The sequence below is a fragment of the Lagopus muta genome, chromosome 13 (assembly GCF_023343835.1).
Source record: "Lagopus muta isolate bLagMut1 chromosome 13, bLagMut1 primary, whole genome shotgun sequence".
NCBI lineage: Eukaryota > Metazoa > Chordata > Aves > Galliformes > Phasianidae > Lagopus > Lagopus muta.
This window is the reverse complement of record NC_064445.1, coordinates 4980027-5006140: the sequence shown is the minus strand read 5'-3', so window position 1 is coordinate 5006140 and position 26114 is coordinate 4980027. Positions and strand designations below refer to the sequence as shown.

Below are 26114 nucleotides of genomic sequence, written 5' to 3'. Positions count from 1 at the left end.
GATAGATGACAGAAACGAGTCAAACCCTGTGGTCCTGCCTTAGACAGGGCTCTCACTGAAGCTAATGGGAGTTCAGCTTTCAGGGAGAACCACGGGAGTGTGCTGGTTTTTTCTTTCATGTTTTACAAATGTTACATGATTACAGGGAACAATGTGTTTCTTGGAATAAGATGCTTTAACATTAACATCATTCTTCATTACTTTATAGATGCTGCCCTGTGTAACACGCGAAAGTTTAGTTCCCCTTGAGTTAAGGGTGAACTGGTAGCATCCTGGTTTTGATGCTCTTGGAAGCTTTCAACTACGTGTTACAGAGAAATAGCACAATAGTTGGAGTTTTCCTGTACTATTCATCACATTCACAGAGCTCCACAGCTTCATCTGCACTGAATGGGACCGGTGTCCTAAGCAGCTTCTCATAGTCATAAAGGAAGCCATTCTCTGCTCTTTTCTTTCCCCCCACTATGGAAAGTACAGTGTTTCATTATTTTTACCTGCTGTTTTCCATGACATCCATCATGTTTCATCAGAGAAGTACACCTTGTATAGATGCTTGAAATTTCCTCTGCAGGTTGAAGGCTTTATCTACTTATTAGCTGACAACTGTTGAAGCTGATTGCAAATCAAAGAGTTGAGTTTTGGTAAACCAAAAACAAACAAAAAACCAACAACAAAGAAGCTGTATGTTCTGCTTAATTGATTTTATGGATGGATTTTTCTTAAAAACCTACTTCAGCTATGTGAATGTAATGTTCTGTAAGAGCATCATCTGGCTGACTCATGTGGAAGATGCAATAATGCTACAGATCCCTTTTTTGCACTTAGGGTCTGAATCCAGCCCATTGCAGTCAGTCCCGTTGATTTCAGTGAGGTTTGGATCAGGTCGAACTGACAACTCAGGGTTGTCGCCAATCACTTTAGGGTCCCACAGTGTCCCAAGGCTGAAACCTGTATCTAGCAAGTGTTGAAGTTTACATTACATGTATGTACTTTTGGAACACGTGCCATAAATCAAAGTTAAATGTCCATGTTTGCACTAAGGATGTTCATGTGACAAGACTGTACTTTTCAGCATCTTTATCGATAATGCAGCAGTTGAATTTTCAAGGAAGAAAAGGAATATTGAATTCTCAGTTTAATTTTGTGTTTCTTTGTCTAGTTTTGCTTTTGTAGAACATAGGTACAGGTGGTTTGACTTTTAAGCAGATGTATGCAAAGAGCATCTGGCCGTTGAGAACAGGGTTGATAGTATGCATGCCTTACAGGATGTGCTCTGTCCCGTTGACGCAAAATGTTTTATGCCATGGACTGAAGGGGACCTTTGTGTTCTGACTTTGATTTGTGAGCCATCAATTCTTAGATACAGTATCAAGCTGTTGAGTTCAAACACACTGAGTGTTTTCGGTGACCACTGTTGCATGGAGGAATGGTTGAACTGTTCCTTGGCCGTGGCTGCCCGGGGTTCCCCTGGGTTGGGTTGCCAGCGCTGGGAGCAGCCCCATACATCTCCAAAGCAGGACCACTGAGCCTGTGCTGAGGAACACTGCGAGGCTTGGAAAGATCCCAGTGTTCCTCAGCCATTGGGAATCAAACCAGGGAGGTTTTAAGTCACTGATGATTATTTCTGTCTGTTTTAAAGCTGGTCACAGTGCGCTCACTAGGTGGAGAAGCAGGATTCTCTCAAGTTAGTATGGGGGTAATTTATAGTGGTAACTATTCTTGTGGTACCAGTACACATTTTGAGGTACAGCTGTAAATATTTGTCTCAAACATAGCACACATTGCATATGAAATGGTTTTAATCTTTTTTCTGTCTTCCATCGTTTTAAATTTAAGCTTTTATTAATTTATGAGATTGACTAGCTCTGCAATTCTGAATGTACAGTCTGGGATTTTTAACATTGGAAACTTTGCACATGACATGGTCTATTACCTTTAAGTATGCTGTTGAACTAGGCTCTTCATGTACGTTATTATAAATTACAGTAGAGAGTTTTCTCTGACTGCAAGTTTAAATGAACTATATTGTATATGTACCTGTAAAAAAAAAAATGTGTTAAATCTATATTTAAAGATTAAAAAGTTGTTAAATAAATTCTTATGAGAATATGCAGTTCTGTCCAAAGACACCTCTGCTATGGCTCTGAAAAAATTCTGAGTGATGGCTTTATTTCATTTCTTTGGAGCAAATACAGCATTCACACACACGTTTTGATTTTAAAACGAGCAGTGACAGAGGCTGCCATCAGCTGCTGGCTGGATGTGGTGGCGGTGAAATGAGCGAGGCTCAGTGCTTATCCTGAGGTCTGAAACAGCAGCTGCAGCCCAGCACCACTCGCTTTGCATCCCGATGGGACCACGCAGGCTGTGCCGGGACCATCCTCCATGTAGTGCTGCAGGGGAGGGGGACTGGTGGGCAGCCATGGGCATGTGTGGAGCATGCAGGAATGCAGTCACGGCTAATTAGAAAGGCTTTTTATTTCCGTATTGCCACGCTTACACTGGGTTCTCTTCCAAGAGCAGAAATTAGTTCATATGGAAACAACGATCAAAACACAGTGATTTCTGAGACCCCCTCCCCAGTCCCTCCAGCACATTTAGGTGAGCCTCGTGGTTTCCCTGATCCACTTCACATACTTGGCGACCTTGGTGTAGATGCCGTACTTTCCCGGCTTGGCGCACTCCTCACCCCAGCTGGTGACCCCTGTCAGAAACCAGGTCTCCCCGATGCTGTTGGTGTAGGGCCCGCCACTGTCCCCCCCACACGTGTCCTTGCCCCCGGCCGTGTAGCCGGCACAGAACATGCTCTGCAGGATGGTGGTGGAGGTGCTCTTCAGGCAGGTCACCCGGTCCACGAAGGGCACGGTGAGCACCTGCAGGATGACGGCGGAGCGGCCGCGGTACAGCATGCTGCCCCAGCCGCTCACCGTGCCCGGCCCGTTGCTCAGCAGGTTGTTGGTGAAGTCCCGGCTGCCGATGCAGATGGGGGTGACGTAGCTGTTGAAGGTGAGCGGCTGGTCCAGCTCCAGCAGAGCGATGTCATTGTGGTGCTTGTTCCTGGTGCGGTTGTAGGCGGGGTAAGGGAGGATTTTAACCACCTGCCGCCACTGCTCTGTGTGGTCGTCCTCCTTCGTGTTGTATTCACCTGTGGAGATAAAGGTGTGGGCTTGGTGACAGCCGTGTCCTCCTGCTGCCATCTCAGTGCTCCCACAGCCCAGTCCCGCAGCCAGCAGTGTAGCACCAGGCCTGTAGCAGCGTGCATCGCCATCACACGTGGCAGCCATCACCACAGGTGATGAGAAATACAGAAATACAGACCGAGTGACTGCAGCCCAGAGGGTTTTGCCAAAGCGTGTGGCAATGTGTTCTCTGAAGTGAACGCCCTCATGACAACGCTGCCCTAGCACCAAAGGGAAAGGTGCTCTAGAATTACAAATCTCTGTTACAAACCGCTGCTCGTTAGCCACCTGCCCCTCTGCAGACCCACAGCTGGTGGGGCTGTAGGGGTAGCACTGCCCTATGGATCCCTGTGCCCAGTTGCAGGGTGCAGCTGCCTGAGTGCCTGCAGCTGGCTGCTTACCCCCCAGCCTGCGTGACAACAGGTGGAGGGAGAGGAATGCTGTGGGGCTTGGCTGGGGCATTCGGTGCTGAGCCGAGCCCCTGCCTCACCCACGGCCCGGTGACGCTGAGAGCAGGATGGCTTCTCTCAGCCCCGGAGGCACAGAGCGTTTAACCCATGCTGCAGCATTTCCCCATGCTCTGCTGTGATCTCCACAACATCCGATCTCCTCTAAGCAGCATCTGCAGCAGCGCTGGTTGTGTCCTGTGCCTGTGTGTGCCCGTGTGTGCCTGCAAGGAGCGACAGCACCCAGTAAAGAGGTGAGGTGGTGCTCCTGGCTGCCCGGTCGAGGTGGGGCTGGTGGCTATGCTGCTGCTCTGATTGCTATGGGTTTATTTTTTTGCTGCAGTAGCAGTGTGAGTGTCAGCTTTTTTGCAGACTGCGTTTCCACAATGTAAATGCAAGAAGTGGGGGAGACTTTGAGAGGGTTTTACTTGTGTAACAGCTGCTTGCTATTGCTGGGGACCCATAAATATGCTTCAGTGATGAAGGCAGAGAGGCAAAGAATTAGAGCTGAGAGCGCTTCTTCTGTCTCTGCTATCACTCCATGGGCCTCCCAGTATGCTATAAACAAAGCTGAACATTTAGCATGAATGGAGGTGAAGGATTCACGTGCTACCCGTGCACTGTGCATGATGTGAGTACAAATCAAGCAGTTCCTGAAGCCCTGCAAAACCGTGTTGTGCTCACTGAATTTGCTACCTGCCCCATCTCCTGCCCTGGAAAGAGAGCAGTGCTGCAGGGCGGTGTGCAGGCAGTGCATGGGGAGCTGGCTGACAGCAGAGCTGAGCTGGGAAGGGGAGGGAGCTGGTGTGCAGATGCAGTGAACACAAAACATCTGTCTGGGGGAAACGTGCTTTTCTGGGGGAAAGCATTGCATTGAGAATTGTGTACTTTCTCATGTTTGTGGGTGCAGTGCTGAGTTTTGTGCCTGAAGGCAGGTAGGGAAATAAAGGAGCTATGTGCAAGCTGCAAGCCTCCTGTTGCCTGCACAGAGCAGGGCTCTGGTCCCACAGTACGAGCACCATGGCGCAGCACAGCTCACAGCCAGGGCTCAGCTGTGCTGCTGCAGAAGGTGAAGATGCAGATGGAGTCCTCTTGATAAGCCAATTTCTGTAGATACAAATTCAGTGTTTCAAGGCTCAGGTAGAATCTCATTTTTGTCAGTAATACAAGAAAGTGAGATTCTTCCCTGCCTCCTCTGAACATTGCCTGTAGCTGAGACCAGCTCCATCAGCGTGCTTCCTGCACTGGGTAATCATACTGGAGGGAAACAAGTAATTTGGGGAAGATGACTCTGCCATAGCTGTAAAACATGGCATTGCACTGCTTGCCAAAGCCCTGTGCTGAATGATCAGCAGGCAGCGTGGAACAGCTGGGTACCAGGAGTGGGGGGGGGGAAACACCGTTTGTCAAGGAGAGATAAATTAGTTTTGCGAAGCTGCAGCACCCCATGCCTTGCAGCCGGGCCCTGCTGCCTCTCTGAGCTCCAACAGAACCTGCTGGAGGGGCATGCTGCCTCTGGGGCGACCCCCTGCAGTTGGGCTGAGCCGCTGGAGTCACTGAGCAGCGGTGCCACCCACAATGCTCACCTGCCACAGCCGTGACGTTGTCCCCTGGCTTCAGGCAGTGCGCTGCTGTCACCACCCATTTCTCATTGATAATGGACCCTCCACAGAAGCCCAAACCGCTGCTGTCCACCAGATGAACCTGCAGGAGCAGAAGGAAACAGCAGCTGTGGGGTTTGTGCCAAGAGGGAGGTGCAGGGTGTGGGTTTGGCTGTAGGATGGGTTGCGTTAAATTGCACAGAGCTGGTGCTGCCCCAGCCATGCCAGGAGCTGCTCCCTGCCTGTCCCCGTGCCCCCAGCCCTCTTTGCCCAGCGCTGTTCACACACTGCTGGTGCCATGCTGCACTTGCCCCTAGATGACCCCTGCTCCAGGCTGGGGGTCAGACAGCCCCAGCATAGGGTTTGATTTTTGGATAGTCCTGTGGAGAGCCAGGAGTTGGAGCCAATGACTCTTACCAGTCCCTTCCAACTCAGGGTATTCTATGATAAACTCCACTTTAATGCACTTTCCCAAATACACTTCCATGCACACCTCGTAAGAGTGCTTTCCAATGACCAGAGAAACAGAAGCTAAGATGCTAAGTCCCTGTACCACACGAGCATCTGGTGCCATCCTACTCGCAGGACCCGAGCCAGGACATCCCTTACGCTAAAACTTCTAATTAAATCCATCAGCCGACTCGTTGAGCTGTACTGAAAAGATGGATTTCCTTTCTGTTTCACCCATTTTGTCCTTCCCACGAGGCACGGCATCCCGCCAGGCTTTCTCCTTCTCTCCCTGCAGCCGCTGGCGCCGCTCCCGCAGCGGCAGCCCCCCGCTCGGCCGTTCCCAGCCGCCAGCCACGGGATGGCAGCACCGCTCGCTGCTCGCAGCCTGGCCCGCTGGCCGATGCTGGCTTTCTAGGAGTCTTTCCTGAGCCCTGCAGCCATCCCGGGCCCTGGGGAACACACAGCATCCCTCCTGCGTGCTGCCTGACCTCTGCGGGATGGGCACCCTCACCTGCCAGGTGACCAAAGGGAGAGCAAAATAATTTGGGAGGATTGTGTCTGGTGAGGTGGAGGTCCTCGTGAGTGCAGCCAGCCTCAGTGGGCTCATAGTAAGTGAATATGCTTTTGTTGTGGGTGCTGATTTCTTGGGTTTAGATTTCTGGTACTCCTCCTGGCTGACCTGCATGAATGGGCCCTATGGGTCATTGCCACAATCAGCACTGGTCTGTGCCAGGGCTTGCAAGAGAACAGAATCAGAATATTACTTTGAAAAGAGATTTCCCATCCATTCAGAAAGGCTTCATCAAAAATGGAGCTTTGTAGCCCTTTGCCAAGCATGCTGAAGCCTCTCTGACTTTTAGTTGTTTGCCAGGATAGACTCCCAGTCTGAAATTTTGCTGCTGTGGCATAAATCCATCTGCAGAGAGAAGCTGCATTCCTATGAGCTGGGAGCTCTCATACCAAAGCAGCCTTGGAGGCAGGTTTCAATGTGATGGAAGGTGAGCATGGATGCAGAGGGAGCTAATGGCCATGACTGACGGGGGCACGTGGGAGCAGCCCATACCTGCCATGGCAGCTGGCCCTTCACGCTGTCGTATCCCCCGACCACACGGGTGTCATTCTTAGTTATCGGCACGATCCTGGCAGGGGCAGCAGTGGTGATGGTGGTGGTGGTGGCGGTGGGGAGGAAGGGGGGCAGCTCTGTGATGTCGAGCGCTTCGTCGTGAGCGTCGTCCTCATCGTGGGCCGTGATGTTCCAGCGCTCAATGGTGTTTTCGGTGCGGGTGACCTTTCCTCTCATCTCCGGAGCTGTGATCCTCCCGCAGGGATATGGCACTGGAGGAGAAGTGGATGAGGTTATGCCTGGCAGTGCAATGACTCGGAGTGTCACAGCAAGGGAAGGAGCAGGCGAGGAGATGCGTGTGAATGAAATGATCGGTCCCCAAAGCGTCCATACAGACAATTTGCAAGAGCAACAAAAGCAGAATGGGTTTTAGATGTGAATTGCGAGCTACTTTTATAAAGAAGGAAGCTTGCAAGGCAGAGGGCACGCTGGACAGGGTGGCACAGCTGTGCCTTTATTTAGCAGAGCACAGGGGAGCGTGCCTGGGAGCTGTGTGCTGGGCAGCCCGGCTGTTGGCTGACATTTCTGCAGCTAGTTGCTCCAGAACAATGAATGTCCAGCTGGGAGAGGGCAGGAAATAATATCTGCCAGTTGTACAGATAATCCTGCTTGGCACCAAGGTGAGGAAAACATTAATAAACTCATGCTTGAGTTTAGATTTTCCTGTTAATGAAGACCTCATCTGTGGGCTCATTTCAGCTGAGCTCTTCCCGTTTCTCTCCTATGCAATGCGTGCCGAGCTCCTGCTGATAGTGGCAGTCAAAATAGTAAATAGCATCAGGCATTGTCTTTGATCAGAAAAGCTTTTGACAGCACTGTGCAAACAAACATTGGTGTAAAATCAGATGTGAGCATGGCCTGCAGAGATTTCACATTTGCTTAAAAAGTCCACCTTAGGAGTAGGGCTCCAATAAGTGCTCAGTGAGGGAAAGTGCTACCAGGAGGCTGGGTTGGGAATGAAGGCTTCAGAGCCAAGAAATGTTAAGCTTTTGCAGGAAGAGTAATTACCCAACCTGAAGGATGGTGTTATTGCTAGCAGTGAAACTTTCTGGTGCAAAGAATGTATCTCCGTTAGCAGAAAGCAAAGAAAGTATCTCAGGCTGAGAGTCTGATTGCTGAAAGCCAGACCTTCAGGAGTTCAACCCATTCCTGTGCAGGCTCCTGCCTGCCAGCCAGGTGGCATATCAACTACACTCATATGTTGGATATATGATGGTACCAAATGTTACACTGAGCTTAATTGACAATGTTTTTTCTCTACTCAGTCTCCTCTTTCCTCTGCTGAGTGTGCGTGGCTCAATGAACCTGCTGTGTTGGGTTGGGATTGAACAAGCTGGTGTTGTTTGAGCTGTTTTAACAGCCTGGGAGTGGGGAAAACTCAGGGAATATGATTTACAGGATGAAAGATATTCTGTTGTCCCATAATAATCTGGGACATCCTGGGTGGAGGATCAGTAATGAAGTAGTAGCTATTGGAAGAAATAGCTCAGCTAGCTCAGGTTGAATGGCCATCTGTGTATAGCCAAGCATAATAGTTATGTCTCCAGAAAATTACTGATCCACATCTGGAAATATGAGATGTGCCTTTGTGAGCAGCCCTCTGAAACAGGCATTTGCCTTCTGTGTGAAATTCTGGACACCTGAACTCCTCTCCATGCACGTAGGCTAAAGAAAGGATGCTTAGACAGTGTCTTCCACGTGCAGCCTCACATCTGCCATTGGGAAAGTGCAGCGTCAGGCTCTTCACATCTGCTAAGCAAGTGAACAAGGTTGGCTTCCAACAGAGCATCTAAATTCTCTGAGATTCTTAAAGCCAGGAGAAGACCTTGGAAACTTTAACCCAACTCTCTTAGAATGCATTAAGGTTTAACCTGCAGGTTTACAGGACTTTCCATCTTCATGAAGCTTGTAGCCACTGGCACAGGAGCACACAGCCTTCTGCGGTGGGTCATGCCTGCAGAAGTGCTCACAGCCCCCATTTTTTGTAGCACAAGTAGAGTCTGAAAGAAATAAAAATGAGATGCTGAAAGCTCTTTGACATGGTCCTGTGGCAGCTGTAGGGACCTGGCCTTTGGCCTTTGGCCTCAGCCTGTGGCTGCCTACAGCTGTGCCAGACTGTGCTTGGTGTCCTCTTGCAAATCCCCACCCTATTCATAGTGAGGGAGTGCTGAGCACCTCTTTGGGACAGCAGGATAAGGAAATGGCCATGAGGTCCTACAGGAAGTGCTGCTGAGCCCCAGCAATCCCTGCATATCAATCCCAGTGCAGTCGGAGCCACTCAGCCCTGCGGAGCCATCTGAAATTTGGCAGCCCCAAAGGACTGCTGTAAATATTTGGTTAAGAGCCACGTGATTTCCCCACTATTGTGCTCCCCTCCAACCCCTGTGCTTACGGAAATCCAGCTGTAGTGCAGGTGCCAGCAGAGAGCACCCCGTGTCCTTTAGGTGCCTCAGGAAAGCTTTGTCTTAGGATTACTGCTGGGCTCTGAATTTGAAACTACATGCAAACCACATGCTTCCTGACACACCAATAGATTGGTGCAGCCTGGGGTGGAGGACCCATTTCAGTCAGACTGCTTTCAGCATCCATAGGGCAGCCATGGCTCGGTGAGCATCCCAGTGCACAGCAGGTGCCTCTTCCCACCCCTCACTGCCGCCCCTCCATCCCTCAGAGGTGGAAATCCACCCATCTGCAGGCACCCTTTTAATTCTCAGTGAGTTTTCAGATCTCTTCACAGCAGATTAACTCCACTCCCACCTCCTCAAGGACACCTCCCTTCCTGTAGTCATTTTAATGCCATCATTTACTATTTTTACAGAGATCCTTTTCACGCCTCACTTCGGGCGCTATTTTTGTTTCTGTCTCGCTTCCATGAGAAATCTGCAGTGAGCCTATTTAAATTTGATGCAGCTTTGAAATGCTCTTTTTAACGTACGCTCCTCTCTTGCCAGAGCAGAAGCACAACTAGAAAGAGAATCTTTTATTAGTGCAGTGAGTCTAGCACATTATGCGAGTCGCACAGCCTCTGATTATATTATAAATATAAGAGCTGAATATCCCTCTTGCTTAAATTATCAGCTGTTTGGTTTTCATAGACTCCTCAAGCCATCAGGAAAATATTTGCCTTTTGTTTGCCTTTAGAATCAAGGTTGCTGGTGGTAATTAGGACTACTACGTTATCAGGGGGCCGTGGCGGGGAGGTTGCCATGGTCCTGCCACACTTAGCATCTGGTGTGAGGATGGAAAGGAATGAGAGCACATGGGGTGAGTGAGCCCCATGTAAGAGCATCTTGGTGCTCTGAAGGGGATGGCAGAGGAGGGAGACATCTGCTCCTAAACCCTAAAGCACATCCCTCGCGGTCCTGCTGCTGCAGGCTAAACGAGCACATTCATACAATGTCTTACAGCAAGGTGCAGCGTATCTGAAACAGCCCCCAATTAGGATGAAAATTGTTATGCCCACTTTGATCAGATGGGATTTCAAAGAAGGCAGAACAAGCACAAGACATGCCCCTTGTACATACCTATCTCGCAGTTTCTGCCTCCATACCCAGGTGGGCACATGCACTCATAGGAGCTTACTCCATCCTTGCACACGGCTCCATTTTTGCATGGATTGGAGTTACACTGATCTCCATCTTTGAGAGAAGACAGGAGAATTAACAAACATGAGTGTCCACCACGTCTGGTGGTGGCCAAGTGCAAGCCTGCTGTTGAAGACAAGCAGGAGGCTGCATGCCTTCCATTTTTGTGGTAGGAAACAAGCGCAAGTGTGGCACACAATTGCACAACAAGCAGCGTCAGCACTGGGGGAACATCAGCAGCAGTGCTTAATCCAAAGGCCCAGTTATGTACACTGTCTCCTATTGGGTTAGTTCTACCTTTTTCATCTCACTTATATGACGTCTCAGCAGGATCTCATGTCCTGGCTTGGTTGCACAGCTGAAGTTCAAAGACTTGTCTCATCGAGAGTGGTTGGGTTTTACTCATCTGAATTTGTTTGAACACTGCTGTCCCTCTGTGTGTGCTGGGTCTGGAGACCTCTTTGAATACTAGGGCTGTGAGCCTATGTCATTGGTTTCTTTCTAAACATTTCACTACGATTAGCAGGTCTCTATTTTTTCTCTATGTGCCAAGGCTTTTATTCACCCAGTTGCCTGCATTTGAGAAACGAAGGAGTAGAAATGCCTGATATTGCAAAGTCGGTGGTCTGGAGTAAAGAGTAAAAAAGCAACATTAAATCACAGGAAAGGGCGCTTTGAAATGGCGATGCAACAGCAGTAAGGAACAGGCATGTCCTGCCAGTACACCTGGCCATTAACAATGCCTTGAGGAAGGTGCTGGAATGCAGAAGGCAGCCTGCAAACAAAGACAGAATGGGACTGTCTTGCTTAAGGCGTGATGTTGGGGTTGGCACAGATGGTTTGGATAGGATGATGATTGCTGCTGCTGCCCGCGGAGGGCAAGAGGGGTTTGGTAGCTCAGGTGTGAGCAGTGAGATCCTGTAAACTGAGCAGTAGGGCAGGTCTCTGGATGACAGTGAATAGATGGTGTTCATTATTTCTGGGGGGCTAATTGGTTCCAGTAACAGAGAAATAAATGCAGTGTTGAATTTCATCAGTTGGTTTTTGTAGTGAAAATGCTAAGTTACAGCCTGAAGCAGTGATTGAGCACCTGGTGGGAAGGCAGAGCCAGCCCAGGAGCTCAGGTGTATACAGTGCACCTGAGTGACTGGGAGGGATGGAGCCAGGATCCACCCCTCCCCAAACCTCATCTAAGGGTTGGCAGTGGAGGTGAGGGAATCTAGTTGGAGATCCCTGCATACCTGAAGCCTTCGGAAGGTAAGCAGCTTCTTTCCTTTATTTCTGTGCACGTGGTTGTTGCATTTGAGCAAATCCTCACTTGCTGCAGCCTAGGACCTTGCTGCTGTGCTTTCCATCGCGTTACAGTTTTTCAGAGGACAGTCCTGCAATGCAGGACTGCATAACTTCCAAATAATCTGAATTATTGAAGGTTTTCTAGTGAGATGTTCTGCATGCTTTGCCAGTCTACGAAGCAGTTTGGTTATCAAAATGTACTTAAAATTTCTTTCAGATGTTTTAGTGGGCATTAAAATCTTTTTGGTAAGGAGTCATCGGGGTTTGGGGTTGAAATGGAGGAAATAGATGCTGGGGGGGAAAAAAAAAGGTAGAGAAGCAAAGCTTTGGGACCACTGGTGTGAACTGCAAACAGCTGTTTGCTGTGACCATATTGAGGGTCCATTTAGTGTGGCGTTTCCAGGGGTTCATACTGAGCCTGTGTGAGGCTGTGTTCTATCTGGAGATCTCCACTTGAGAACAGAGCATTTACTACTTGGAGGGGTGTTACCTCTTACTATCTTGCTCTGCTCTGTGCTGCAGCTGAAAACAGAAGCCCAGAAGGTGACCTGGGCTCACTGTGTGAACTACTTTTATTTTCTTTTCTAGTGAGATTTGTGCTGTTTGTTCCAAAAAACCCTGCTTCTGTATAGAAGAGGCTAAGTAATCTTTTTTTCCCTTGTGTTTCTTATACAAATGGGATGGGCATAGGCTGAGCAACCACAGTGTTCAGAGTGTGTGACTCTGTGATAAAACAATTCCTGAATGCTGAAAAATATTTCTTTCCATAAGCCTCTGGTTATGCACTGAGAGATGAATGTTATGCGTGTGGATGTGAAGAATGCAGCTCTTACCAATGTATATTTTCCAAAATTCCATCTGCAAAGGAGAAAAAAAATAATTCCCTTGGTTTCTGTTTCCTGGGCTTAAAGGAGTGGCTCTAAAGCTTAAAGGCTTGAAGGGAAGCAACTGTCTCAGTAGTCCCAGTTGTGAGCACCCACCCCCTAACGAGGTTTCCCAGCCCAACAGATGGATTGTGAATGATATCCAAGGGGTGATGGGGTTGCCCTTGCTCTTCAGTCCTCCCCCGTCTGTGCTTCACCCCAGCACTCCATACAGGTGAGGTCCAGATGAAGGCTTTTGGCTGTTTTGCAGCAGGGCTACTCACTGTTTTCTCTGTGTTCTCAAACACTTCTCGGGCTTCTTCAAAGCTGCATTTTTCTTCTATGCATTCTCTCTCGAGGTTCCCAGGAATAAACTCTTCCAGCCTGTTTGAATTGCCTCGCCTTGTCCTGCTCAGAACTGTGTTCGCCTCTTTGTTCTCAATAAAGACTGCAATTGGAAAAGAAAGCCAGGCTGCAGAGTGGCCATGGGGCTGGCAGCAGGGCTCTGCTCTTCCACAGAACCCTTCTCACGAGTTCATCATCCCCCATTGCCCCACGGCCAGTGATGTTTTGGGAGCATTACTGCCTACTTTAGGTTTCTTTGGTGTCTAATTTAACTGCTGAACCAAAGCTGGGGAACCCGGAGTCAAAGCAGTTGGTAGGTGAAACTGGCTGATGTCAGGGTGATTAGGAGCACTGAAGTTTAGCACATGGTGTGAATTCCTCCTATCACAGATAGGACTGAACTGGAATAAGCTATTAAAGAAGGGAAAACCAAAGGTTTTCTCATGCTGCTGCTTAGAGACATCTTGTTTGAACACAGAAATTGAGGCAAGGTGGTGTGAACACTGCTAACTCCAGACTGCTGGCCCAAGGACCAGAGGGGATGTCCAGGTTGTCACCAGCTTTTCAATGCGGCCACCTGGTGACGTGGTCCATCGTGCTGCTACCACATGTGCTCTCCCAGCCAGCACTGACCTTGCTCCCCAGGTTGGAGGAAGCATTTCTGTCTCTGTGCCAATGCAGCGCTAATTGTTTTTGCAACGATTTTAATCACTATAAAGGGAGCTTGCACCTTTGCCTTCCTCATGCTTTCAGTTAAAAAGAATTGTTTGGCACTAGATATTATTGATGGGTGAAAAACTCTGGCTTGGTTTAAACAATGCAGCTTCCATGGGCTGTCTGATCCCCTCCCATCTGCAAGACTGGGGCTTATATATGGTGTATGAAAGTCACTGGAAAGTCACTCTCTTCCCTCCAGCATGTGTCACAACCTCTGGCGTGAGCCCAAGCTGGGCTGAAAAGGTTGGATTGAGTGAGATGGAGCAGCCTTCATTGGTTTTGTAGCCCTGTTGCGTTCTCCTTGAGGTTAGTGCCTGGGAAACTAGACATGGGCACAGCTGCATGCCTCTGATTGTGGCTGCATTTCATTAGGTCTGCTTCATTTCTTCTTGGTGGAACATGCTAGGCAACTGCCATAATTAACCCATTTAATGGGGAGATCTCATTTTAATGAAAACAACTTCACCTCCATCAGACCCATCTTGGCTTTCCTGATGTTTACTAATCCCACGTTCTGCTTTATAGGCAGAACTTGATTTGAACTGAAAGTGGCAGGCTCATGGGGTCGCACGCAAGGTGCTTGCCCTGGCTGGAAATGATCCTCCCACCAAGCATATGCTCATGTGTGGCTTAGCAACTTCTAAATCAGTACCTGGAAAAGTGAGGGGGTATTTGGGCTGGCGATGAGACCTGTCCTGTCACCCGAGTATTAAATTGTCTAGGAAATACACCTGGGTGGATGGTGACTCTGTTCACTTTCCATTGATAAGCAAACACTTTAGAAAAGCACTTTTTTTTTTTCTTCCTTGATATACCTGTTACTTGCAATGTTTTAATAAAAGAAGAAAGGCCTTGCACCAGCCAAGTACTCACACTGGAAGTGAACCAGGCTCTGCTGGAACTGTTGCTGCTACAGATCAATCATGCAGCAGCCTGCATTACTATGTGTGATTACCCACATCCATCAACTACTCTATCGTGTCTACAGTTTTGGCTGTACCTTACAGTCTTTGTTAAATGCATGCTGGGTTTGGCTTTAAACATTTCCCACACGGCAAGCCCAATGACTGTTCTATGGATGTCAGTGCTGTATTCCAGGAAAAAGTGATGGCACGCAGAAGCTGTGGATGTTACTCCACCAGTGACATGTTCCTTGCTTTCCCTTTTGTGTGTGGGTGCATGTGCTCTAAATGGCTGAATCGAGCTCTGAAAGCTGTACGATTTCAAGAGAAATCCCATTCTTAAAATTAATCCCTGTGAAACTTTCTGTGTAAAAAATCAGCATAAAAGCTGGGGAAAAAAACAAAAAACCAACCGAAAACAAAAAGCAGAGCTTCAAATAGAGGAACTCTAAAATGCTGCAGTTCCACTGATCCCTTGTCTCTCATGAGACAGCACAAGTTGTCCCACTGTGAACTGACAAACGGACCCTCTATGTGTGCCAGTAACCCCCACCCCCAGGAGCAAAGGATTTCCTAGGTTTTAAAATGAACCCACCTGTACTTTCGGCACCAAGAAAAGCTTCCAGAAGACAAAAGGAGAGTATGAGGGGGATTTTTGCCATCTTCCTCCCACTGCCCAAACCTAGGAACAAATTGTTCGGGTGGTGGAGCTCGGTCAATAGTTCCAAAGTGCAAGCTCCTGTTTATTTGCTCTGGGTAACCCTTTAATTTAAGGTCCCCAGATGTGCCATTGCTGAGCCTTGGAATGACAGTGAGGGTGTTATTTGAGGGGACGCATCCATGCTGAAGAAATGTATTAGTTAGCTGCAGCCTTAGGGGTCATCTGATGCCCTATAGGATATTGCTGCCAGGTTTGGAGGTTGAGCAAGGCACAAGAATACATTAAGCCAGCTTCAGGAGCCTCTTCAAAGCACTGGATTGCCCATTCCTATCCAGATGATGTTATTTGCCACATAAAATCCATAGTAGTGCTTTCAAAGCCTTCAGCGGAACCCACATTTCAGAAAGGGCCAGCACAGATTCACTTGGAGATGACCTGACAAGTGCTGTCACTGGAGCAGGGAAAGCAACCAGACTTCTGGCTGCAGGTTCACCAACCGCTCCTGCTCCAGACTGACCAAAAATAAGGTTTCTATCCAAAGCCTTTAATGTTTAATGGTGTGTTACTTATAACTCTTAAGAAACCATTTCTTCCCTTTTGACTTTTCCTTAATGTGAAGGTGAGGAATTTCTTTGGGAAAAATAGTGGATACTGTAAAAAAAATGAAGCACTCATTTCTGGAAAGGTCAAAACAAAGTGCGCTCAAAGCTCTCCCCTCCTCTCTTTCCTTGAGGAGTTGTAGGGAAAGCGAGCTGACATCATTCACCCTACTCTGGAGAGGGCTTGTGGGCTTTATGCCAACGACCTGCTCCTTAAAACCTGCTTCCCAATTCAGCTTGTCCTGTGCACAGTGCAGAGCTGGTGTCCAACGTCACACCCATGCGTGATGGAGGCTAGCAGGCTCTGTCAGCTTGTTAAAGCACAAGGGCTGGGAGAGGAGCTGGCAGCTCTCAGTAGTTCCCAGCAAAGGAAGATGGATGCTGTGCTGTTGTCAAAGCAAGATGGATATTGTGCTATTGTTGATGCAAGAGAATCCCACGGTGCATTTCACAGCGCCACGAGCGCTCCCCGACAGGCTGGCTGCTTTGATGGGAAGCGGTGTGCTGTGCTGGATGTGCTGCGTCTCGCAGGCTGGAGAGCTCTCTGTTGCTCTGAGGCTACGGCAACCCTTGGGTAGTTGTTAAGAGTGTTTGCTCGAGCTTGTGAAACACCAATTCTGTTCAATCAGTCAAAAATGTAAAAATGTTCCTTTGTGCAGCAAACGTAAGGGACATTTATGGGTGCACGGAGTTACTTTTGTATGCAGAAGGGAGCATCAGCTGTAGGCAAATAGGAGATGTTGAGTTTGAGTTACAGCTCTGTGAGATCTGTGCTGCCTAGGTAGAAAAAAATCCTATATTTTTCTTTCCTTGAGTAAACAAAAGGTCCTCAAACCAATAATTCATCTTGTTTCCTCTTCCTCCACTTGAAATGATCTTTATTCATCACTGGCAGTAGCTTTTGTTATCAAATTTCTGTGGCGGATAAATGAGTTTGGATGAGGTAATGTGCTACTGATGTAAATTGAATGCAAAGTGAAGAAGGTAACGATCATCTCTCATTTTCTGTGCATAAGAAAATGCAAATGGGAGAAAATAAATAGAGCTAAAATGCTGAAACAATACATCTCCTATCAATAAAGAAGAGTGTAGAGAATGGCCTGCCATAACAGAGGATAATTGAAATCTCATTACTGCAAATATTTTACTTCAGAACATAGGTCAGTCAAATAATTTTTGGTTTATTGTACATATTTCACGTGTAATGCTATTTGCAACATTATGGCTAATTAATCTCCACAGAAAATGCCAGCATCATTAGAATAAACAAGGCTATTAACACAAATAATTTTTATTGTTTACTACTATTGCTGTCAAATCCTGGAGCACCAAATTGAAAGCTAAGTGTTTATTTTTATTTATTTTGAAACCAAAATCCCCAGAGTCGTGATCGCCACTGTGAGCTCTTTGGAGATGAAAGCTTTGTTGTTTAGGTGGATGACATCAATTAAATACCTGATCTGGGTTTGTTTTGATTCGGTGTTCTCTGCTCTCAAATGAAGAGCATTGAAAATGCACAGTCAAACTGTGCTTCTTTCTATGAAGAGGCTTTCTATGAGATGTCCCTTCTGCTTTGGGGCTATTTTTGTTTAAGGTGGTGTTGCATCAGAGGAGTTTTGGGTTGGACATTAGGAAAAACTTCTCAGAAAGAGGAGAGAGGCACTGTCATAGGATGCCCAACCCTGGAGGTGTTCCACAGCTGTGGTGATGTGGCACTGAGGGATGTGGTTGTGGGCATGGTGAGTTGGGTTGGGGATGGACTTGGGGATCTTAGCACTCTTTTCCAACCTTAATGATTCTATGATTCTGCTCCCTAGGCTATGAGGAATCTAAGGTTTTGGTGTACTGCTACCTTTTTCTTCTCCTTTTGGGTCTTATTGGCTTGTCAGTTGTAAATCCTGTTGTTTTCAATGTCCACGGTTGGAGTGAAAAATGCAGATTCCTTCTTGGAAGGCAGTGTGAACTTCCTGACCTGAAGAATTGCCAACAAAAAACTGGTAGTGCATTTTTTGGGGCTGGTGTGTTGGGCTGGAGGATGCAGCAGAACATGGAGTGGCAGCAGCTGGCATGTGCTGGTAACATCGTGTTCCCAGCAGGGCCATCACCTTGGGCCTGGGAGCTGCTGGTCTTTCAGGGAAGCTCTCCTCTGCAGAGAGAAATGTTTATGAGAAGTCAGAACAAGAAAGGTATTTCCATTTTAATCTGACTTTTTTTTTTTTTTTTTTTAAATGTGCTCTGGCTGCACTGATCAATAATGTTAAACAGGCTGATGGCTTGAGGAACTTGTTAAAGGATTGTTCATAATCTCCCTTGTCTCCAAATGCATTATTTTGTGTGAAAAATCCTTCTCAAAACCTTAAGCAAATTTCAATTTGCCTTTGCCCTCTAGACAGCTGTGGTAAGTAATCTTTCCTCAACCAACAGCAAACAAGCTATTTCTGAAATAGCAGTGAAAGTAATGCTTGGTCTTCATCTTCTCCCCCTCTTTATTTGGTTAGTGTGAAGTCTCAGGCCATTCTCTGGGGGAAATTACCCAAACATGGAGGCAGCACAGCCATCGTGCCCTTTGCAGTGCTGATTATCCCATCGCAATGATTAACTTACTAGAGAAAGTAGCAGTGATGGCAGCGTGCGGTCAGTTTGTGCAGGAGCAGGGTTGGCTCTTGGCTCTGCAAGCTTCTCCCCTACTCTCTCGTCCATCTCAGGGCTTGTGGTTCCTGTGCTGGACACTCTTACTTTGCCTTCACGTGGAGGTTCCAAAGCCTGTGCCAAGGAGCAGACTCCCCTTGCTGAATTCCCTCTGGACACATCCATCCCAGTTAGCATTTAGTCTCAGTCCCCCTCATTTTATTCAGTTTTTAATTAGACTCCTGCAAAGGAGCACAGAGCAAACTCTGCTTTCATCTGGGAGATCCAGTGGCTGTGAAATATTTACTGGAAGTAAATAACTGTCAGAAAAAAAAATAAGTCCCTGACTCTACATGAGCGTAAAAGTGCTTTGAAATAGTCTCATTCAAATAAAAGCTCCTCACGTTGAGTGGCAGTAAGAAACAGCAACACAGGCAAAAAAATTCCCAGTGTAGAAAGTAAACAAAATTACTAATTCATGGAGCAGCACGTTTCACAGTAGCAGCTTTAATATCTTTTTCAGTTTGATTTAAAATAGACAAGATTAAAAGGAAATCTGGATTTAGTTTGGTCATCGTCTTTCAGAAAATAAAGTGCAAGCACAGATAGATGCACCGAGCTGCTGACGTTATTTTAAATTTAGAATTCAGCATCTCCACTTCAAACTGGATAAAGCAATGAAACAAAGCTCTGAGAGTGAAGCAGCTCCTGCAGATTTTGATGGGTCAGCTGGATCACCAAATTCGAACATCATCGTACAGACCAAGAAATAAATTAAACATAAGCTTGAAAGTTGGCTTGCCACTGTCTTGGCATGAGATGACACAATCTTTATAATAGGCCAGGCACATATATAGGACAGAGGCTTGTCCTGCTGCAGGCTTGCTGACACAAACGTGAGCTCTGGAGATTGCTTTGAAACACATCTCTGCAAGATGTTTCTCGATCCTCCAGTAAACCCATCACAGCCATCTGCTGATGGTATAAATAGTGTAGAGTCTTGAGAAATGCTCCTGTACCAAGACTCTGTTTACAGAGAGGTTAACTCCAGCCAGCAGCACCCAAACGATCAGAGGAGCTTGTTTCCTCCTTCTCTCACGGGAGAGGATTCGTCCTGTTTTGCGCCAATGTCTTCTATTGGGTGATCGAGGTGCCTCTTGCTTTATTCAGACTTTATTTTGGATACTTAAAATTGGAGTGAAACAAGTCTCAGCCAGCACAACCAGGCCTACCACAGCCTTAGACCTCGCACTTCATATTAAGCTAAAATTACTAACATTAATTATTCTTCCTTCATCCATTTACTCTGTCAGTGCTTGTGACTATGCCTTTGTTTGTTTAATTTGCTTTGACCATTTTCCATCCAATGTTTCTGTTTTCTCCTTGTAGCAGGGCATCCTTGTGCTTTAATCGCCCCTTCTTCCTCCTTTTCTTTCTGCTATCTTTATAATTTGCTTTCTTCCCCTTCAGTCCAAGTCTGTGGTATTAATATCTAAGGGGAGGATATGCAGAGAAGAGATAAGGATATTTCTAACCTGTGTGTCCCTAACTGATACCACCAGCCAGCTTTTGCGTCGTAGGTACTCAGATCAGCTGCACTTGAAGCTTGTCCTATGCTTAAATAATATGATCTCAGACCAACACTTCCAGCTGACTGACTTGGAAGGGAACTTGGAAAAACTAGAAGCCCTCTTCATAATTCTGGAACCTACTGAACAAAGCAGTAAATTTGTTGATGTAATTCGGAGTAAGGGACCACGCAGTCCCTGTTATCTGCTAAAATCAGTGCATATGGTGGATGAAGCCACTGGTCTGGTTTTACAGTGAGACACTGCAGATTTTCTTGGGAATGTCAGAAGTGTGTGATGCAATGAACAGTTCACAGTTGAGAATGAATAGGCCTTTCTGGCACAGCTGACCTACTTGGGTTTTCTCTTCAGTCCACAGGACCTATTGCCCTGCTGTACTTTTCTTGTTAATCATCCATCACTAATGGATGGTTGGGTGTTCTGATTGCCAGCTCTAAAAAAGCCCACAGCTCTATTTCATGAAGGCTGCGTTAATTTGCATTTAAACTAATACAAAGTCACGTTAAAAAGCAGCTATCTTACCTTACCTACCTTACCTTAGCAAACTTCTATCTTAGTTTGGCTAGCCCTCTTTGCAGTTAAGGCCTTATGACTAATTATGAATATATTGTTTGAGCTGAAGCACATTGTAAACTTCTTAAATCAAGTGGAATGTCTCACATGCATGGAAACACAACCAGCAAAAAGATGCTATGTCTAATATGTGAGACACTCTATCTAAATTAGGCTCATCTCTTTGAAAAAATGCATGAGTTCCACAGCTCAGGCTTAGATCATAATTTGAAACTGCAGAGGATTATCTTAGAAATCACATAAAGCATTTCCCAAGGGTTTTTGATGGCTGCTTCTTTGCATCAGCTTTTACCTTGAAAGCTATTTCCAACTCATGGAAACATGAAGAGTTCGAAGATGCGTAGATTCCTCCTAAAAAGCAGCACAGTTCCTGGTCATGAACACAGCCTCGACAGGTAAATACTCCGTATGTTCTTCCTACAAATGAATATGGTCCCAAGCATTTCTCTTTGAGGCTCCAGGAGTTCCAGCTCAGGTTGCACAGTGCAAGTAATGCAGAGCAGGAACACAGCCTTACTCAAGTTGTCCAGCTACCACCTTGATCTTGTAGATCTAGGGCCAAGTTCTGCCTTCATTTCATGCCAGAAGTCTGATTCCAGTTCTCTTCCTGCTTCATAGTTCTGTTCTCCTGCATTTCTCTAAAGCTGCTGTAATGCTTTTCAAGTCAGGTCTAATCATAAGTGATCTTTAATCGCAAGCAATCCATTCCGTATTAATATAGTGGAAAACTCATATGATGATTTGGGTTTGTAGGGAGACATGCACTAGTGCAAGACCAGGACATAATACTGCTGTATCAGTACAGGAATAAATAACTACACAGGGCTGAGGGCAAGCAGAACTGAATTTCAGGCCTCTCTATTATCTGCTCTGGATTTAAAATACTCCTGGGAGTTGAATCTGAGGAACGAAGCTCAATGCGAGTAAATATTTTTGACCTGTGCTCTGGCTGTGGGTAATTTACAACACACTTGAAAATCTGATCTGGGTTATGTCCAATTCACAGAAGTTTATTTCCAAGGCAGTTATTTATAGACTGCTTTCCTGGCTCTTGGGTTTCTTTGGAAAATGTCTCAACATTAGTTCTGCAAGCAATCAGCATAAAATTAAAGCATTCAATTCTAATGGTGAACAGCTTAAGGAAAGTGAAATGTTATCCAACAAATCCTTCATTTCACTTAAAGCTTTGAGTCTTTCAGTATTTATTAGTGGCATCTCTACTCTGCAGCAAGTCAGAAGGCTCAGAGCCGTTGTAAGGAGGAAAACAAAATCCATCTGATTAAAAATGGAGAGTACTTTCATCTTCCATGTAGTACAGCTAGAATAAGTCTTGGTATTTGTTTCTTTAAACATCCTTTGGCCTTTAGGTGTTGTGGCTTTCTCAACATGGGTTGACAATATAGGAGCAATAGTGGTATTTGTCTGAGCAGATCCACCACACTGCTGCAAAAATTGGGTTCTTGGTGTTTGTAGAGGTGAGCTCTGAGAGTGTTCATTCGTCTGTTTTAGCTTCAGTTTTTCATTTGCTTAAACAATGTAGGAAAGGCCTGCTGTAATCTCAGAGGATGATAACTTGATTACCTCCCTGTGCACTGATTGAACTACCTGTACTTCTTCTTTTTCAAAAAAATAAAGAAGCTTAAAATCTTTAAAAGAACTTTCCACACAGTAATCAATAGTGGTGAAGACATGTAAGTAGTTAGAGAATAGGACTTCAAATTTAATCTGCATTGAGTTTTCAGCTGGAAAAGGACCCCCTGAACATTGTGTGCACATGAAGCTGGCACTGCTTTGCCTGGGGATGTGCAATGACCTCCTGGGAAGAGGGCAATGGTGAGAAATGTTCATTTAAAATGTGAGTTCCCAAATAAAATTAGCTTATGATGGAAAATGGTCCCATTTATAAACTTCTGCAAGGTTATCTTTTTATGAAGGTCATTGGATTAACCATAGCTAGAAGGAGCATGTTAGGTTGTTTTAATCACTCAGCAGTGAATGTTTAAGATAGGATTCTTACGGGAAAGTCCTGAAAAAATATGTATTATTTTTGTATTCCACTAATGCACGCAGGATTTAGCAGAGATAGGAGCTGCACAGGGGACATCTGTACCAACGTGCAGCATAGGGAAACTTCTCCACACGGAGGAACCCACAGAGGGGAAGAAGGGGAGATACAGACACTATAATAGTCTGCCTGTATGAGTGCCAGGGTCAGAATACACAGCTTTGTTTTTCTGGAGAACGAATCCATCGCCATGACACTTCTTCCAGGCTCACCCTGTAATAATAAATAAGACCAGCCATGTTGTTGGAGGGCCTCTGCAAAGAAGGGATGATGTTTTCCTGTCATGCATTAAAGCTACCCTATTTAACTGAGTTCTTGGTGAAATCATCCAGGAGACGGAGGAGTAAACAGGCTTGATACAAGACATTATCTACTAAATGAGGTAGGACTTTCCCACAGTGTGTGATTTCATAGGTAAGCAAGTATCAAACTAGAGAATGCAGTTTGTCTTCATGTGTTGCATGCTCAACACATGAGTTTGAGCCCTCATGAGTCTGCCAGTTGAGCCTTTAAGTGCATCCCCTCTGCCTTATCTCAGGTAATAAGTGTCTTCTAGGTGGCCCAGCTGCTCTCTGTCTGCTGCCAGAAGACAATAACTCGTAACTGAGATCTCAGCTGAAAGGCTTGCTGTAGTTACGCTCCATTGCAGAGATAAGGTGGCACCAAAACTGTCGATGGCAGAATGAAGGAAAACAAATTATCATGTCTGAAATAAAACAAATTTTAATTAATGTCTCTAATCTGTCTAGTGAATGTTTTAAATGCCATTTCTGCCTTCATTGTTGCTCTAAATGGTGACAAACTCATCAGAGGTAAACAAATTGCAGTGTGTGCCTCTCAAACAAACCAGAACTCTTTCTCTTTAGCTGTGGAAGGAATGTAAGCTTTCCAGAAGGTAATTTATTCAGAGCTAAATCTGAGTAACATCTTTTTTCCTGCACAGCCTCTGTAGAGCCCTAAGCAAGCTGAGCTTGGTGCAGACCTCTGTTTTTCTTGTCTGTAACAGTTTTCCCGTCTGGTTTCCTCTTAAAAACTACAAAATGCTTATCCACAGAAAAGAACAAATCTACATCTTGCCAGTGTGCACACCTTGAGAACCTGTGGGGGATTTTGGGGTCTTTTTTCTTTGTTTGTTGTTGTAACTGTTGTTTTCATCTGAATTTCACATCCTGCAGGAGGAAAGGAATAGAGATGTAAGAAAGAAGGTAATAGATCACCCATAAATAAGTATGGGCTAGAATTTAGAGATGAGCTCTTGCCTCAGAGTTAGGGAAGAATTGGGGAACTGCCCAGCAGCAGAGGGAATGGGGATCAGGTAGGGGAGGGGAAAAGTGATGAAAAAAAAAAAGCTTAAAAGAAGAACTTATAAAAGCAACTGAATGGAAAAGTATGCAGTCTGGGACTGGAGCATGTAGGGGACACAAATATATGACCACAAAGCAGAAGGTTTATCAAGGCTTTTGATTTATGCTAATTAAAGGAAGAGCATATTGGGTGGAAAGACCCATTGCCAACTCAAGAAGTGGTCCAAATCCCTCAAGGTGATCTGCAAAATGAAACAGAAGCAAAATGGGAACCTCTCTCTTTGATTTTACAGCTAGCCCCAGAGCCCCTTAGTCCTTTACTTCTGATCTTTCAGCAAAGCTGATTGCATATCTTTGAGGCCTTTGGTCCTCAGCTGTAGAAATAAAAGCTCTGTGAGCTGATTGCTGAATCACCTCTAGGAACAGAAATAGCATTTTGGTGTGATCAAAGACTTATTCCAGTGGGGGTCTTTCTATAACATTTCAGCACAGACCTGGGTATATGTAAATGTTCTGCAGGATCTGACATACATGATTAATGTTAAGCGTATCTCACTGTTGATGCATCCCTTTTAATAAAAGGGAGCCTAAAACTAGAAGAAACCCTTGTGAAAAATAAGCCTGAGCCACTCATAAGCATCACTTCTCATTGTTTTCACCATCTTGCAAATTTGATGCATCCCCATTCTGCCAATGCCTAGATGAATGAATAATCTGTTGGGAACCTCAACCATTTCTTCCTTTTATATCACCCAGAATGGCATTATTGCCAATCTCTGTAGTCTTCTGTGCTGTAGCCGTTGTGGTACACTTTATAACAGACAGCACTAGTGGTTTAAAATAAAAATGAATTTAGCCCTGCATGCTGGATGTGTAGAGGGAATGGGCTCTTCTTTCTTGTTGCTTTCTTTTTCTGTCTTTTTATTTTTTACCTGCTTCAAATAGGAATGCTTTTAAGTGGTTGGTGTTTATGCTTCAAGCAAATGCAAATAAAACAGTGACTAAACTAGATGGATTTTGGGTGTATGCAGAGAATCACAATTTTTTTAATATTGTTGATGCTATCTGAAAGGAAACTCAAAGAATTAGGCTGAATGTGTTGAAGTATAGAGGAAAAAAATCCTTCCTTCCTAGCACTACAGACTAAGGGAAACATAACCGTGTTGAAGGAGTTTGATGTAGTGTCTTTGGGTGAGATCTTTTGCTGAAGATACTTGGGTTGATGCAATACATGCACTTTGACTTCTGCAAGTGCAAAATTTGGTACTGCAGAACCTTACAGAAAGAGTTGTGCTTCATCAGTTTCCCCTTACCGAAGACGTGCTAAAATAATAGAAGGGTGGATTAATGTGCTTTATTCTAAGAAACCTGAGCTATTTGCTTAGATATTAGAATAACAATTCTGTGTTAGCCAAGGCAAATTTTAATTTCCTGTACCTGGAACGAAAGGTGGTAAGGGGAACCTTTTCAAAATAGCAGACAAAGCTCTAACAAGATCATGGAATTTGAAGAGAAGCTTCCTTGCTGGAAATAATACTAGTGACTGGTCATTGGAAGTTATGGTCAGGTGCCATTGCTAGAGATTCTTAAAGAGATTTAGAATTGTTTGTTACTCAGAAATGATGCCCTGGGAAGACCTATGGCCCTTGGCTATGCAGTTTGGATGGAAGGTTCAAAACAACTCTGCTCACCCTGTATGAAGGTAGAAGACACAAAAGTCCTACAGGCTTCCCCACTCCTTTATGAGTATCTGAAACCTGACAATCTGGGGGAGAACTGTGTGGCTTCAGTAGCTTTGTGCTGACAGGAACCCATTTCACCATCAGGTCTCCATGAAAGGTGATAAAAGCCTCTCTAGGAGTCTGCAGGATCAAAGCTTTAATTTTTTCTTCTTTTTTATCATTGACTTTGTGCAGAGGCAAGGACAGAGGATGGTTTTAAACCAAGAGCTCTATTTCTTATTCAACATGAAGCCCTAAAAATTAATGGGAACAGTGGCAGTTAGAGCAGGTGAGGGTGAGTAAGGTGCCTCTTCCACTTCATTTAGTAAAGAAACCAAGTTGTTTCCCTTAGGCACTTGTCTTGCAGCTTGCATGACTGCAGATGGCTGCCACTTTGAAAGAAGCCTGTAATTTGAAAGCAACTCTGAATCATCCTGCCTGCCTTTCTTGGCATAACACTGCTTCACTTCA

The 26114-nt window shown here is 45.7% G+C and overlaps 2 protein-coding genes across 3 annotated transcripts in view; one reads left to right on the top strand and one right to left on the bottom strand.

The window, feature by feature from the left end:
• MCF2 (MCF.2 cell line derived transforming sequence) overlaps nt 1–2346 on the top strand; it is a 49125-nt gene extending 46779 nt beyond the window's left edge. For both annotated transcript variants that reach the window (XM_048959472.1, XM_048959473.1), the window contains one exon: nt 209–2346. In XM_048959472.1, the coding sequence (XP_048815429.1) occupies nt 209–249 (41 nt within the window). In that variant the 3' untranslated portion in view covers nt 250–2346. The remainder of the gene's footprint in view (nt 1–208) is intronic.
• Nucleotides 2347–2460: 114 nt separating this feature from the next.
• Nucleotides 2461–15214, bottom strand: F9 (coagulation factor IX). Its single transcript, XM_048959474.1, has 8 exons — nt 15099–15214; nt 12824–12987; nt 12510–12534; nt 10324–10437; nt 8671–8799; nt 6740–7011; nt 5212–5329; nt 2461–3145 (listed from the first exon to the last, which is right to left on the bottom strand). Exons 1-8 carry the CDS (start codon nt 15163–15165, stop codon nt 2598–2600), a joined length of 1437 nt encoding a protein of 478 aa, XP_048815431.1. The 5' UTR covers nt 15166–15214; the 3' UTR covers nt 2461–2597.
• Nucleotides 15215–26114: the final 10900 nt, after the last annotated feature.

Bases quoted from the DNA above. Each gene is read 5' to 3' on its own strand.
- F9 (XM_048959474.1), bottom strand. From the start codon at position 15,165: ATGGCAAAAATCCCCCTCATACTCTCCTTTTGTCTTCTGGAAGCTTTT. The intron at 7,012-8,670 runs GTTAAACCTTAA...CTTCTCCTCCAG, and splicing joins AAAGTCCTGTAAACCTGCAG to TGCCATATCCCTGCGGGAGG. The intron at 5,330-6,739 runs GTATGGGCTGCT...CTGCTCCTGCAG, and splicing joins AGGGCCAGCTGCCATGGCAG to GTTCATCTGGTGGACAGCAG.